The sequence below is a fragment of the Buteo buteo genome, chromosome 21, assembly GCF_964188355.1.
Source record: "Buteo buteo chromosome 21, bButBut1.hap1.1, whole genome shotgun sequence".
NCBI classification, from domain to species: domain Eukaryota; kingdom Metazoa; phylum Chordata; class Aves; order Accipitriformes; family Accipitridae; genus Buteo; species Buteo buteo.
The window spans coordinates 12,489,415-12,504,638 of record NC_134191.1 but is presented as its reverse complement, the minus strand read 5'-3'; the positions used below and the strand labels follow the sequence as shown (position 1 = coordinate 12,504,638).

General features: G+C 42.4%; 1 protein-coding gene across 10 annotated transcripts in view; it reads left to right on the top strand.

Annotated features, from left to right (window-relative positions):
- SLC6A6 (solute carrier family 6 member 6) overlaps window positions 1-15,224 on the top strand; it is a 58,995-nt gene that overhangs the window by 1,554 nt on the left and 42,217 nt on the right. For 3 of the 10 annotated variants that reach the window (XM_075052892.1, XM_075052891.1, XM_075052888.1), the window contains exons 2-4: window positions 3,184-3,219; window positions 5,748-5,813; window positions 10,201-10,257. In XM_075052892.1, coding sequence (XP_074908993.1) covers window positions 5,759-5,813; window positions 10,201-10,257 — 112 coding nt within the window. In that variant the 5' untranslated portion in view covers window positions 3,184-3,219; window positions 5,748-5,758. Of the gene's footprint in view, window positions 1-3,183; window positions 3,220-5,747; window positions 5,814-10,200; window positions 10,258-12,285; window positions 12,403-15,224 lie in introns of those variants that run through there. The other 7 variants (XM_075052896.1, XM_075052894.1, XM_075052893.1 and 4 more) reach the window with 4 other exon arrangements.

Here is a 15,224-nt window from a genome sequence, read left to right as displayed (position 1 = left end):
GACTAGCAAAAAAGTGAGGCAGCCCTGATCAGGGGACATATCGTCAGCTGTGTCATTTGCGGCTCGGATGACAGTTGCTACCAGTTTAGGTTTTACGGCTTTGGGGTTGAGGGTAAATCAGCCCGCTAAAACCTGCTGCTCTGGAATTTGGAGGGGAGAGGCATTGGTGAAAGCCCTGATAGTTTTGACAGCCGGGTGTTTACCTCTGGGTCTGCGTTTGGGCGAGCTGACTGATTTTTGGCATTGCCTACCTTTGCACGAGTATGACGGAAAGATTCCCCTGAAGGTTGTTGGGGGGTTTTTTAAAGCAAAAATGCGTGAGCAGTTGAGGCAGCCAGCAGCAGGACGGTATCCCTTGTCTGGAGTAAGTCAAGGCTGAAGCACGAGTGTGGCGGGAAGATGTCTTTGTTGCCCTCGTTAAACTGACACTGGAAACTTTATTTTTGGCACTTTCGGAGATAGCATCTTCGCGTTTCCTCTCCAACTGTCTCTTTGCTGCTTTGGTTTTTTTTTTCTTTTCTTTTTTCTTTTTTTTTTCCCTCTTCTTTTTTTTCTTTTTTTTTTTTTCTCCTCTCTATTTGCCGGCTTCTCACCTTCCCTGTCCCCCTTGCCACCTCTCTCCCAGTTTGGGCTGCTTTGAGGCTGCACCCACTGGAGGGCGACAGACACCTTTCCCTCTCCGTGGGGTCCCAGGGCTGCCCCACGGGTGGGGCGGGACCCAGAGCCCCAGCCTGAGGGCCAGGGCCGAGAGAGGAAAGGCCGCTTCTTGCTGTAATTTATTAACCTGCTTCTTTTACCGTGCCGTGTTAGGGTTATTTTCTGTCATACTTTGCAAAAAGCAGGAGATTGCAGATGGCACTGTGATATTTGGAGGTACCGAGAAGATGATTGCATGCTTGGGAGTGCTAGATCAAAATCCTGGGGGGGTTGTTTGTTTAGGGAGCTTGGCCTAGAATCCCGTAGAAATTTGGAATGCTTCAAATGCCACCAATTTTTATTTTATTTTACTTTGCTGTAGCCAGGCGCAAAATTTGGCGTGCTACTCTTTGTTGGTAGTGACTAATTTGTAGCTTTTGGGTGGGTTGCCTGGAGGTTTCTTAAACGTCAGAGGTGAAATGTTGGGGCCGTGGCAGGAGGCTTCAGTCTCTGTGAAATGCTGTATGAAAAGAGGTGCAACATTGCCCTGGAAAAATAGGAAGACACTTCAGATTGGCTTACTCTTGCTGCACAGTGCTTGGGAAAGCTCCTGTGCCTGAGCACAGTTCTGTTTGCAAAGCCTCGGGGAGGGTCTTGTCTTACAGCTAATCGTTGCAAGTATTTCAATGAGTTTTCCTTAAATCGATACTCTGCCTAACTAAGACTACATCTTACTGGCTTCTAGCCAAGTCCTGTGGGCTGGGTGTTTCCAAAGAGTCGGAGGTGCAAGCCTTTCAGCAGGCTGCCATGTTTCCCGGGCAGTGATGCTCCCACGATTTTCATCAATGCACCTCAAGACTCTGCAGCAAACCCAAATTATTTTAATTTCACCTCATCTAGGTTTTCGAATGCCGCATAGTTTTGACCCAATGGCAACGTTGCCAGTTCCACCAGTAAGGGAAGTGTCTGCAGTGTTCCCTTAGCACCAACTTAATCATGCTGGCAAATGACTCTGAAAAGATTATGCTGATTTGTTTCTTTTAAATTAACCATATTACAACACACAAAAATAGACGGGAAAGCCACAGTAGTTAAAGTCTTTTGCAAGTAATGCTTATTTGATTGGTCATACTAATAAATTGTAGATCATTTAAGAAGTGCAGCTTTGAATAGATTACCCAGTAGGATTAGTGCCTTCGACTTCTTCTCATCACTAACTTAATTTACGTGACCAGAATGGATCAGGTTTATGTTTTTTAAAGTAATCCTGAGTCCAGTCCTCTAAGTGCTCCATACACAGAACTCAAGTTTATTCTAGTGCCACTCGGGGCGGGGGGGGCTGCTTGCAGGATTGGGTCCTTGGCATTTGGAAGAAAAGTGTGAGGATGAAAATGCAGTAATTTAATATTTGTTGAATTTCTTCCATACATGTGCATTTACTTGAATCCCCAGCTGCTGTAGTGCCATGGATTTAATTGATTTGTGCTAGCCAAGTATCATCCCAAGGCATGTAAATCTAGGCAATACTCTTTAAATAGCTTACAGGGTAGCTAATATTGATGTAAGGTAATGTGGTAGAAATTAAGTGAAACTGCCAGTCTTCATTGTCCTTTTTTTACCCCAAAGCTGCCATTGGAAGGGCTACCATGCTGCCAATCTGTGACACTGTGGCTGGTGTCCTACAGCATCTTCTGTATTTATGTCAGTCTCTCTCATTTTTTTAAAATTTTTTTCAATGTGTCTAGGTTTACACCGGCAAAAAGCCGCTCGCTCATTGCCGACCCTAACCCCTGCTCCAAGAGCATCCACCAAACCCACCAGCTAGACTGGTGGAAGGGGAGCACGAGTCAAATCCACGTCCTGCCAGCCAGCTCTAGGTGGGAGGCAGCAGGGCGGGTGGCACACGGCTGCAAGAGGGTGGCTGTTGAGACGCACAGGCTCTTGGGAGGTCTTGTGCCTTTTAGCAGTTACTGGGTTTCCTGTTGTGGTTCTCTGTTGCCCACAAGGGTCACAGCCTTGAAGAACACCTTCGCTACCGTGCCTGCCTGACCTGGGTTTGAATGCAGTCAGTACTTGAGCACGGTGGAAAAATGATTACGCTGGGCCAAAACACAGCGGGAGTGCCCTGCTTTAGGGTGTCGGTGTAGGCAGGCTGCCCGTAGGTAAGAGAGCAACCGTACGTCGAGCCACGGGCTTATCAGTGAGCTGGAATGTAGTTAAAAGTTCTTCCTTTTTTTGCTTCAGATCACATGGCATTTGCATTTTATTTCAAAGCCGCAATGTAAATTCCTTGCTCTTGAGACAGATATAGCCAAATTTTCTGTGATGTTTTACATAGGATGAAACAAGTGAGAAATGATCTCCTGCTTTGGCATTAGTGCTACGTTCAGTGTCTTGATGTTCTTCAAATATACGTTCATACTGATGAAATTCAGAAAACACCATGCATGATAACATTGAAACGTGTCTGACTTATCTTGCTAGACCCATGTTTTTCCTTTAAAATATTTTTTTTGCCTTTTCTTTTTCTCTTTTTTTTCCAAACAGGAAGAGAAAATCCATTCAGGAGAGACTCTACTTCATGTAAGTGTTATTTATGTTTGTTTATGAAATTACAAAAGGGTTATAAAGCTCATTAAAATGTTCAAATACTGAACATTTACCATCTGTATATAGAAACCAAGTACAGAGCATGTAAAAATAGGCTGTATAATAATGCTCAGCAACTGTTACCTTAAATCTATCTGTGCAGTTCTTCTCTGCATATCGCTGCAGAATTTAGAAACCATTGCAAAGCACTTTGCAGGCATTTAAGCAGCATGCCCATAATGTTGGTGTGTAAATCCTGGAGGGATAATGTTAAAGCGGTTTGCCCAAAACAGAGGATACCCGTAAGTGAGAGCTCGTTTTAGCACCCCAGAGTCCTTGATTCCCAAACCCCGTGACGAGAGTCAGCTTCTCTGCCTTGGATCCTACAAAATCCAAGTTCTGCCTATAGAGCCATTTGTTTGCGTGCATGTGTACTAGTGTGTGCATGTATACGTGTGGGTAAGAGAGTGTGTGTATATGCGTATTTGGCCTCAAATAGCCTATAGGTATTTCAGGCCTTTTCTACAACCTATGGTGATACCCATTAAAATAAGAGTGGATGCCACCAGCCATTGGTGAATACTGTTGCAAATGTTTTGTGAAAGCATTTGACTCCAGACTGACTGCTCGGTCTGGGTGAGCCCGGTACAGTATTCTTCATGGGACCAAGAAAGCTGCATGACATAAAAATACAACAGATTTTTTTCCACACCATCTAGTGACCTGGTTTGCTTGCAGATCTCATATTTGAAAACTCTTGAGTAGCATAGGAAGCTCTGCTCTGGTATTTCTTCCTAGTAAATAAATCTGATTAAATGTTTTAAGGGGCTGCATAGATGAAGACTCTCATTGCCTTACTGCAAAATTAGCTTAGCAAGGAAAACGACTGCATTGTTCCCAATGCAGGGCCCGCTTTGCATAACTTCCAAGCATGTACTGCGTCCAGTGGCATGGCAAGCCCACGAGCGCTCACCTCAGGCTGATTTCCCATAAGTCAACATTATTTGTTTTTTTTTTTAAAATAACATATATCTCGGAATTGCAGCACTCCATTATGCTTGCGTAGCAACGGCTGGTTAATATGTAGCAAAACGCCATGTGGTAACAAATGTTTTTTTGCTATTGTTGAGCTGGAATGTTAGTTCAGCTTCTAGATAAAAGTGGCTTGCGCAAGGCGCCCTGGTAGACCATGATTTCTGTGGCTTGTACGGTAGTTCTGTAGGCAACCGTGTTCTGCTCTTCCTCTCCCCTGTGCTTCCCTTCATCTTCCATGTGAGCGAGGGGTGGGCTTAGGTAAAGGCAGGGCACTGGCAGCCCTTTGCATCTCGCAAAGTACCAGTGTGGGGTTTATATTAAGCCCGTTGCTAGTCAAGCATCTGTTGAAAACACTTTATTCTTGTTGTGTTTCTAGCAGAAACGTTGTAAGATGCTTTATTTAATAGCTTTAAACCACAAATGTTCTTTGGCTGGTTTTATGGATATCATAAGACAATCTTTCAAAAAAAAAGAAAAAGAAAAAAAGCCAATAGTAAGTGAAGGATACCTCACAAAGGATCAAAGAATTGTCCTTCCCTGCAGCTGGAATCCTAGCTGAGACTACCTTAAAAGTTTGTATCTTTCAGAAGATACATCGTCATTTTTAAAAGGTAACAGAGAAGGAAAAAATCCAGAAGGCTTTTGATTATGACCATTTTCAACATTTGTAGCTCACTATTTTTTCATTCTAGTGTCGGAAATTCAAACCTCTTGAAAGGCCTGTGAAGCACATCCTTCCCAGAGATTTTAAATGGGAAAGAGTGCAACAAAACCACCCTTAGGGGAAGAAGCTCCCAAGCAGAGAAGAGCCCGAACAGACAAACCCTACAGCAGTGACTGTATGGTGTCTGGGAACTGCAGAATAAGCATGCAGTGCAGATCTGAAGAGTTTTGGCTGGAGACTTCAGTATCACAAACAAGTGATCGGGAGCTTCCTAAGTCCAGTACATGTACTCCAAAATGAATGAGTAATGAAAAGTTTGTGGTCCAGAGGCCATTTGCGGTGCAGCCTTCCATCACCTGCTGTGGCTTTTCAACAGCTAACAGCGAGCTTTGAGCATCAGAGCCTCTCTCTTCTGGTTCTGTGCATGACATGTTACGACTTTGACTCGATAACTCTATTTGTGCCTGTCTGTGCGTTGGCTCCCCTTGGCTTCTTCAACTGTGTGAGTTTCCAAAAGAGAACTAAACTCCAGGGAGAGGAATAGCGAGGCTATAACGAAATGGCAGGATCGTGAAGCATCCAGGACAGGGACCTCTCCCAGGCCCTGTTCAGAGGGAGTTGACTCCTGTGGCAGTGAACGCTCGGTGGGGATCAACCCCTCAGGGCTGTGACTTGGATGGGTCACCGTGACAGGAGGTGACCCCTTTGAGAAAGGACTCTGTGTGACAGTAACCAGCCATATGTAGTTGTAATGATAAGAAAGGGACCATCTTTTGTAGTCACTTTGCGACAAATACTACCACAATTCATTACTTTCCATCAGTGCCTCATCCTATGGAGGAATCACCACTGCCCATCTACATTGAGGAGGGGACAGAAGTCCCGATTGGTGAGTGCAGTTGGGATGGGATATGTTTAAGGGGGGGTATAATCGTACCTGGGTTTTATATTCCTCACGTTTGTGTATACACATTTGTCATTGAAAATTTTAAGGCCTGTTGCAAATGTTTGGGGATTTTTATTTTATTTTCTTAATGCAGGTGTATTTTAGAGCTCCTGAGGATTGTTAAATACAGCTAGTGTTGGTTTTCAACTAATCATAAATCAAAGTACATAATTTATGCAGTGACATTGAAAGCTTCGGCGCAGGATCTCTTAACACAAGGCTGGGGAAGACCACGAGTATCACAAGAAGTAGTTCCCACTTCAGCCTTTGACCTCGGTGTTGAGATACTCGGAATAATCTGCTGGCTGGCTCAGCAGTTTTTGTCTTGCTGACAATGTCCTGCCCAGCACCCAGCAGACTCACGTTGCACGCACCACTGAATAGCCAGAAGAGAGTTAGAGAGGTTTGCCATTACCTGTGTTGCACGTCGGAGAGCTGCACACTCCCATTTCTGAGCTCTGGCATGGATGTATTGTCACTACGTGGATGTATAGCTTTGGGTGTTGGGTTTTTTGTTTGGTTGGTTTTTAAATAGAGGAGCAGTATTTCAGATAACTGATAAAGACACTAAAAGATCAGTAAGTTGGTCTGTGGTGATCTCTTTGAACTGTAGAAAACTGTGACTGCAGCATTTCCCAGAGCCTTTTATTCAACTTGTTCTCAGTTGCATACAGTTAGTATGCCTTGGCTACCACCTTGGGAGTCTGCCCTGTTGAGCAGATGTGTCTTTTCAAATAATTTTTTTTTATTCTACATCCTGAATTTTTCCATTCCTAAATTCAAGCAGTTGCTTCTTGTCCTACTGTCTTTTGAGCTAGATTAATTACCTTCCTCTACACACAGTACCTTGAAGGTATTTATAGCTGGATCTCAGCCCAGGAGTCTCCTCATTTATAGACCATATTAATTTAGCTCTCTTACTCTCTCCTTCGATCATTTTTATTGTCTTTATTTGTATTTCCTTTCATTTTTCTATCTCCTTTCTAATCTGTGGAGACTTGAACAGCTCATACTATATCCACTGTGGTTGTTTTGACATAGCATTATGCTTTAGATTTCCATATTATCCCTTCATATGTACACATCCAGAAATAGCTTAGCTTTTGACACTTCTCCTGCATCACTCAGTAGCATCACAGAGAGAAACTGTATTACTTGGCTAATCTTACCTGCAATCACCTTTAGGTCTTTCCTGGATTCACAGCTTTGCAGCTAGCTGCTTCTCAGGCAATGTCACAGCTCTCCTGAGATGCAGGGCTTTATACTTCCTAGCACTAAATCCCCATCCCATTGCATGCCACTTACTTATCTTACTCACGAATGATTTAAGACAGTATGCCTATGTATTTAGTTTAATGCCTTGGGATTTTATCATTTATGTAGAAGTTGTTACTGTTTTATCATATATAGAGCAAAGAAGTACTTACAATTTTATGTTTTGATACCTATTACAACTGACTTCTGCACATTACTCCAGACTCGTTTCCCAGCTCCATCATACTTGTTTGCATACCTTCCCTAACTTTTCTTTCCTCTAGTTATAAAAGTTCATAATGTAAAAACTGACAGGTTTAGCCACCTCCTTGTCTTCATTTTGTACCTTTTCTCGTTATATAGTTAGTATATTGTTGCTGTATCCCTCCTATGCATGCCACGATGTGGTCTTTCCCACAGCAAATCATCTTTTCCTCACCTCTTCTGGAGTGATAGTTAGCCAAACGTCTGCTCAACATCAGTCCCCTCTTGTAGAACCATTAAGGCTAAGTTCTGTCACGGCCCCTGGTATTTCATCTTGTCTTTCCCATTGCACTGAGGAAACCTGGACTGCCAGGATGGCGGCACCCGCACCAAGAAAAATACCGTAAGGCTGATGAATCACAAAACTGACCAACCAAACAAACAAAAAACCCCTATGAGTGAAAAGCTTTTTAGAGGTTGTTTGTTCGGTGCTGTCATGAAGCAGGTTTGTTGGATCAGGCTGCGAAATGCAGCAGTAGCTGTGAACTGGCCAAATTGGGCTGGGGAGGGCATCGTGTTTACTTATTTTAATTAAGTATCTGGAGTGTCAATACAGCAAGCTGTGGTTAAGGGGGAATGAGTGGAAAAAGTAAATGATGCAGAGATGAGAGCAAACCACAAGCTCCGAGTTTGGTATTTGAATGCCTGACATGGGTCAGGGCTTTTATAATAGTTGGATGCAGTATAAATCATCAAGCTAGGAAGTCAGCTGCAAAATTCTGATCCGGGTCTGGGTCTCGGTTTTGGTCCGACTTTCCATTGAGCTTACCAGTGTGATCCAGATCCAGGGTGCCCATTTGCACCTGTATAGACCAGAATAGGAATAAAAAGAAGTCCTGCCTGAGTTTAGGTTGGAGAAGAATAACACACAGTGCGGTTGTTAAAACAATTCAGCACAACCATCATTTACGTTTAAAAGGTTGTTTGGAGAACTTAGATTATATCCGCATCTAAAACATATTTCGGAGAGTATATGGAGCGCAGACTGTTCTGGCCCAAGCCTGACTGGTGGTGTTTGTAGCTTCTGTATTTATTTTAAAAAATAGAGAAATCAGTAGGTTCTTTCAGTCTAAATTTAACAATGCTAATTATTTCAAGCAATTTAAAAAGGAACATAAATCTCACTTGTTTATTACAGCTGCTTCATGAAAACAGCAGCTACAAATAATACCCTATAATGAAAATCTAGCTAACACTGTCATGAATTAACCAACAAGAGAACGATTGTATGGGATCAGGACAAAGGCAGCATTTCCTTCTCTGGAGGGAGGGTCTTTGTGTTGAGGAGGTCATTATTGCCTAAATGCTGGTTTTATCTCCTTCGGTGAAATGAAGACTTTGACATTTCTACATAGATGAATATGACTTTTGATTGTAAAAAGGTCTGAGCCCTACTTAAGTTTTACCTACTTTTGTACTTTCAAGTACATTCCTAGAGGAAGGTAGGTGAGCGAGATGCTCAAACATGTTAATAAAACAAAGATATTTCTGAGGAGATGGAGAATATTTTGTGAGCACTAGCAAAGAATCTACAGAATAACAATAAAAGAGTGCAGACCCTGGTAGTCTTGGTTCAGGCACAATTTCAGCTGTCTTCCACATGAACAGTTCAGGAGATTCAAGGTGAGGAACTAGGCAGAGCAGATGGTTATTCACCATTGCTGTTCATGCTAAGGTCATGGCCATGCTCCCCGATCACCATTTGGAACGTGTTGTGTTAAGCACTGAAGAAAACACCTGAGGCCACACAGTACAAATTTACATTTTATAAAGCAAAAACCCAGGACAAAATATTTGTATTGGCAATCATTGTATTTGGCCCATACAGAACACCACCAAGGGAATAATTGCCTCCTCGGGGATCAGGGAGCAATAGAGCTGTAGGCTGAGATGTTTGTTTATGTTTTTCCTTCCAAGTCACATTTTGAGATGTTAGTGTTGTTTAATACCTGTGAAATTAGCTGCAGAGACACACAGATTCAGGATCTAATTCTCAACTGATTGACTCCAGCATAGCTTTGTTGATTCCAATAGCATTGCTATTGCTTTATCATTGTGTAAACAGTATCAAAAAGTCAGACGTCCTTTTTCAGGAATCAGTCCTGCTGACCTTGAAACCCATGGCACTTCTGCTGTAGCTCTGAGTCCCTACGTGGGCAAAATCCCAGTCGTGCACTTCTATCTTACTGATCCACTTTTGCTAGTGAATAGCACTGGCTTCAGTGGACTTGTATCAATGTATACAAGTGTTAGGTAGACCTTGCCTATATAGGACTTTTTGCCCCATTAAGTCACCTTGGTATGGTGGAAAGCTCCTTTAGCACTCCGAAGCCATATTCTCTCGGTGGTATTCACAAGTCATGGTGTAGCCTGGACTCATTTGAGTAATCTTGATTACGGGAGATAAATTTTCTTGTAATCGCACACAGTTTCTTCTGCTGCTGCTCAGTCCCTGCTTTTAGGCATCTCTGATGTCTTATTAATGATAAAAACTGGATTTCTAGTCTACTTCTGCTCTTCGGCAGACTCGCTGAAAGACAGATGCTTTGGGTTTTTCTTTTTGTCTCCTTTGATAAGAGAGTTAGAGCTGGTTTTTAAGAGGGGTGCACCTTTCCCAGGCAGGGGGAGTATTTGGCACCTTATGGAGAGCTGACTGTGTCTCTCTAGGAGGTTGCCTTCCCTTGTAAGAGAAGAGAACCATTTCTGGTTCAGGGTTTGCTCTTTCATGGGGTGCTGGCACACAGAAAGCTTGATTTTTGCCAGGTACTGAGTGCCTTCTGCAAGGTATTGAGTGCCCTCCTATCCTTTGCAGCCAAAAAGGAGTTGATTGCTCTTGGCATCACGCAAATCTGGACCCAGAAGACCGCAGGTAGTATTTACCAATTATTTATGTGCTTTCGCATGCCAGACGTTGTCTGAATTGATTTCCCTAGCATACAAGAGATTTCAGGCGTTAATGACACTTGCCTGCCACTAAAACCATTATTTTATTCTTTTTAAAATAATAATAATACAATAATAAGCATGACATTTATTGCATTGCCGTGGGGAAATTAAACCCCCCCAGATTAACTACAGTCCAAGTAACTATTAGCTCTTTAGAGCCATTGCAAATGTGTGAGTTATATACCCTGAATGAGCACCATATGCCAATTTATTGTGGCACAGTGAGTCACAGGATACATTGTGGAAAGCAATAATTGCTTGGCATGCATTGTAACATTCAGTAGGGTTTCTTCTTTGGTTTCTTAAGGGAATATGTTTTTACTCTGACAGTAAAATGAGTATCCTCTGATATGCTGCCATCAGGGACTATTGCTTATTTTGTACTTAACCTGGAGCTTACCCATTTGTCACTCACCACACACCCCCTCTGTATCTTTGTCTTTCCAACTGCTTGTGTTATATGTGTGCAATATTGGAATATGAAGATTGAGCCTTCCATTCGGTATTGTCTTGTCATTTTGTGTTAATCCTCCTCTCCCTTTTCCTCCTCGTCTTCTTTCTTTGTCCGATAGGGAAATTCAGATTGGTTATAAGGAAAAAATGTTCACCCTGAGAGGAGTGAAGCAGTGGGATGGGTTGCACAGGGATCATACGGTCTCCACTCTTGGAGGTTTTCAGAGCTTGATCAGATAAGGCCATCAGCAAACCAGTCTGATTTTGGCATTGGCCCTTCTGTGAGCAAGAGGCTGGGCTACATGACCTCCAGAATTCCCTTCTAACCTAGATTATTTTATGGTTCAGTTTAATACCCAGTTCCTGTTCTGATTCAGCCATGGTGCTGTGTGTGTCACTAACTCCTCACTCCCTGTTGGAGTCACTCTCATTCATACCAGCATGGAACAGGAGCGACCTCCTGAAGGTCAGTGAAGTTACAGTGCTTTTTACTTGTATGGGATCATATGTAAATGGAAGCATCAGATGAGATTACTAGGTGAAATTTGGGCATCTCTGAAATTAGTTGGAATTTTTACCAGGATTTCATTTGAGATCTCTTCAAATCTTCATTAAGTGCCAATTGAAGTTATCAGTTGAAGAGTTTGATGCATAATTATATCAAGACGATAAGTATTTAAAAAGTAAAGATCAGCTTTTTTCCCTTCAGGTTACAAACTCCATTCTCTAGCAGCCTTGAAGATAGCTTTGGGGTATTTAGGATTTAGCGAGTCACCAATTGCCCTCGCTCTGCCATTACGAGCTGGTTTCCTCATGCGGCTGTAACCACATGAGGGAGTTAATGCCGCACAGAGCATCTGCTCCTCAGCTAAACGCCTTCCCAGCCCTGCAGCTGTCTGCCAAAGAGCTTTGGACGTGCAGGGGGGCATCTGCGAGCTCTATCGGGTAGCAAATTTTCATGATTTGGCCCATATGCTAGCCAAAAAACACCCTTTGTCAGTATAATGTTATTTTAATTATGCTGAAACAAAGCAAAACCACACTCAGATTCACCATATCAGTCTAGGGAATTTTCAGCGATGATCTAGCTATTATAGAAAAAAAAAACCAAACAAACTCCCTTGCTAGGAAAAAGAAACATGGGAATAGTTTTATAGGGTTGCTCTTTAAAGTCTGCCAAGATAAGATGATTTTTCTCCATATCTCTCCTTTATCAGCAAGCAGTATATTGCTTATGCAGACACTTTATTTCCCATCAGGGTCTGTCAAAAGTAAAGTTTATAAATGGGGCTACGGTAGTGGATTGAGGAAAGACTAAATATCAGCAACCAAAAGCCTTTGTTTCCCCTTTTTATGCAAGGCAGGATTCTAAAATCAAGATTTAACAGGACAGACTTGCTTTCATATACTTCTTCTAGTGATTGCTGCCCTCCCTTTTCTGTAACCATGTCAGTTCTCTCTCCTCATACAGATCCTCCTTACATGATGTAGAAGGTTGCTCTTTCAAATGTGAAAAAGCTGTTGCACCATGTTAGAGGGAATACTGTAGCAGAAGATACTGTTGCTTAGGAGGGTTGAAGGTCCCTTCTCCTCCACTCTTCCTGCAGTACCCAAGGTATAGATGACAAGTCAAATTTAATAAACAGATAATATTTACATGAGGAATTTAAGGCAATACATCTGACTTTGAATCACCTAGGTTTGTCCTTCTGCAAAACTATCAGAAGTTCATGTGGCTCTTGTATGCATGCCACTTCCTTACAAAAATCCAGAAGAGTAAACCAAAGGAAGTTCTCTTGCTTTCTGCCGTTAGTTTACATATGGAATGGTTTGATGGCTATCTCTCTCAGCTGTTTGTCATGTACCCATCATTTATGGTGGAACTGCAAACAGTTTCCCACCTGTCTGTAATTTTGTACACCAAAAAAGAAACCCACCATCATGAAAAACAGTTGTAGTTGTGATGAAATGTTAAAGGTTAATGTGCCACATTGGTATCTAGTATAAGCATGTTCGCTTAGGTGAAATTGCGCTAAGGCAGGTTCTCAACTGTTCAGCTGTGTGAACTGCATCTCCGAACTTGTCAACAGGAGTAGGTTAAGTTTACAGTAGTCAGGCTAGGACTATAAAAGCAACCTGTAATGAAAACCATCAGCTGGTGTTTGTTTGAAAAGATAAGAGATAGAGAAAAATACTCAGGCTGTTCATATATTGTCATGCTATATTTGGGGATTCTTACGTGCAAAAAAGCAAGTACCTGTACCCTGTGGGGTTGACACTGGTATAAAGGTAGGATACTTGTTTCTTGTATTGGAATCAGCCTCACTCTTAAAAAATTCCCTTCGGAGGCAGCTATTCCAGGGTGAATTCAGTGGGGCTTTTGTCCAAGTAGTGTGTGGGATCAGGGTTTTGTTTGTGCTTGGTGTGTGCTCTGCACTTTGCAGACTGCGGTATGCAGAAGTGGTTTATGTGCTAGTTTCCTTGGAGAAGTGAAGTATTTGTTCTGGTGCTATTTGATTTTCATATCTCTTGACATAAAAATGAGCGCAGCTCTCCATCTATGAAAGCTGATGTTAGAGGTCTGTGGCAAAAGTGAACTGAAAATACACCTCTGATTGGGAATCAACATGAATCATGTGGTATTTAAAAGCAGATTGGTTTAGTGGTCAATACTGAAGGTTTTACTTCCAACTCAGACCTTCAAAACGGATGGGTACAAGACCAAATTTTTGATCAAATAATGCCCATTGAGAGGCCTGTAGGACATAGTGGTATTCTTTCTGAAATGCCCTCCAGGAGCACGGTGGGTAGCTCTGGCCAGCCGTGGAAGCTCAGAGGACGGAGCTGCAGCTGGAGACTGAGCCAAGGCTGTTCTGGGATTAAACAAAACATGCCAGTGTCCAGCCGTGCAAGCCAGCACCTGGCACCAGCTGCATGAAAGCAAATAGAGTCTACACAGCTTTGCTTTTTTTTGTGCGTGGAAGTCTACAGTTCGCTGACCTGTTTTGCAGAGTTGCACTCTCTGTGAGCTTGTTCATCAACTTTGCCACTTCTTCTTTTGGCATATCCTCTGCAGACCCCCCCCGCGCTCCGTTTTCCTCTGCTGTATCAGTAGTTTCGATTTCATTTCCTGTGTGAAACTTCATATGCTTAAAGTTTCTGTTCAGTTTTTTTCTTGAAGGAAAGAAAACAACAACAGTACATTAAACCTCAGGGTCCTTAGGAAATCTCTGATGGCTGAAGGCCTGTGAGCAGTCGTGCCTTGGCCGAGCACCGTAGTCACCCGAATACCGTGGTTCGGCGGCAAGGGTCGTCGGTCCACCTTAGTTCCACATCTTAAAAGTCTACAGCTCATTTCCGTCACTGAATCATACTTTTGCTGATAATTACTGCCAGCATGGAGGAGACGTCAAGACTGAAATCAAAAGTAGCTCACTTTTATCATTAAGTTGTAGAGCTCATGGCTCTGTCCTCAGGGCTTCGTAACCTTCTCAGACTTTATAGCCCTGTAATGGGGCTAACGCTGCTGATCGTGTGCGTGTAATAGCTGTTTTCGTAGTACAGGTTGGCTGGCCGTTTTCCACCCATGGTGCTGTGTAGGACAACTCTTCCTTCCATTAATGTATTCTAGAAAAAAACCCAAGTGTTATGCAGATGGGGCACGGGAACAAAGAAGAAGAAAGGATCGTTCTCCACTGATGGCATTGGGATCTAGATTTGTGGGAATAAGGTACTATATGACATGTTTAAACAGCTGCCACAGGTGGCATAGAAATCTGTCCTCAGTTATTGTTTAAGATGAATAGATAGAGGCAATAAAAACACAACTTCATCTTTGTGTGGAGGTGGCCTAGGCAGGTATGGCAACAGCCTGCTTACAAAGCTGATCAAAGCCATTAGTGGGTATGGAAAACTCCACTTGTTTTTCCAAAAACATGTAATGTTATATCTGTTTTTTACTTAGTTGGAAAACATACTGAAAAAATACAGTAATCTTCAATTACGAGAAAGCCCTGAACACTAGCATTGGTAAACTCAGTAAGTTTAAGGCTAAGTTTAGAATTAGTTGAAAAAACAGGTGAGGGTAGACTGATTTATCCCGAAGAAAAAATTACTTTGAAATAATGAATTCATACTTTTTATTGCACATTTGTTTCACTAAATGGCTACTTTATTGTTTCTCTTCCCTGCACTAGGGCACTGCTCTGTTATCATGGCACAGAGATTGCTGTCTGACATAAACATGCGTTGTAATTGCCTTGCAGATGTGTCACATAGAATCAATATGTTATTAATCACATGCAAAAAATTCAATAGGCACAATGCACACCACTGACTATTCAAGTTCATAAGCTTTGTGGGCTTTAAGCCTTTTGTCTTTTTTATAGCAGGATGAGGGACACCTCTCACAGATTTTGATGTGGTTCATTTGTGGCA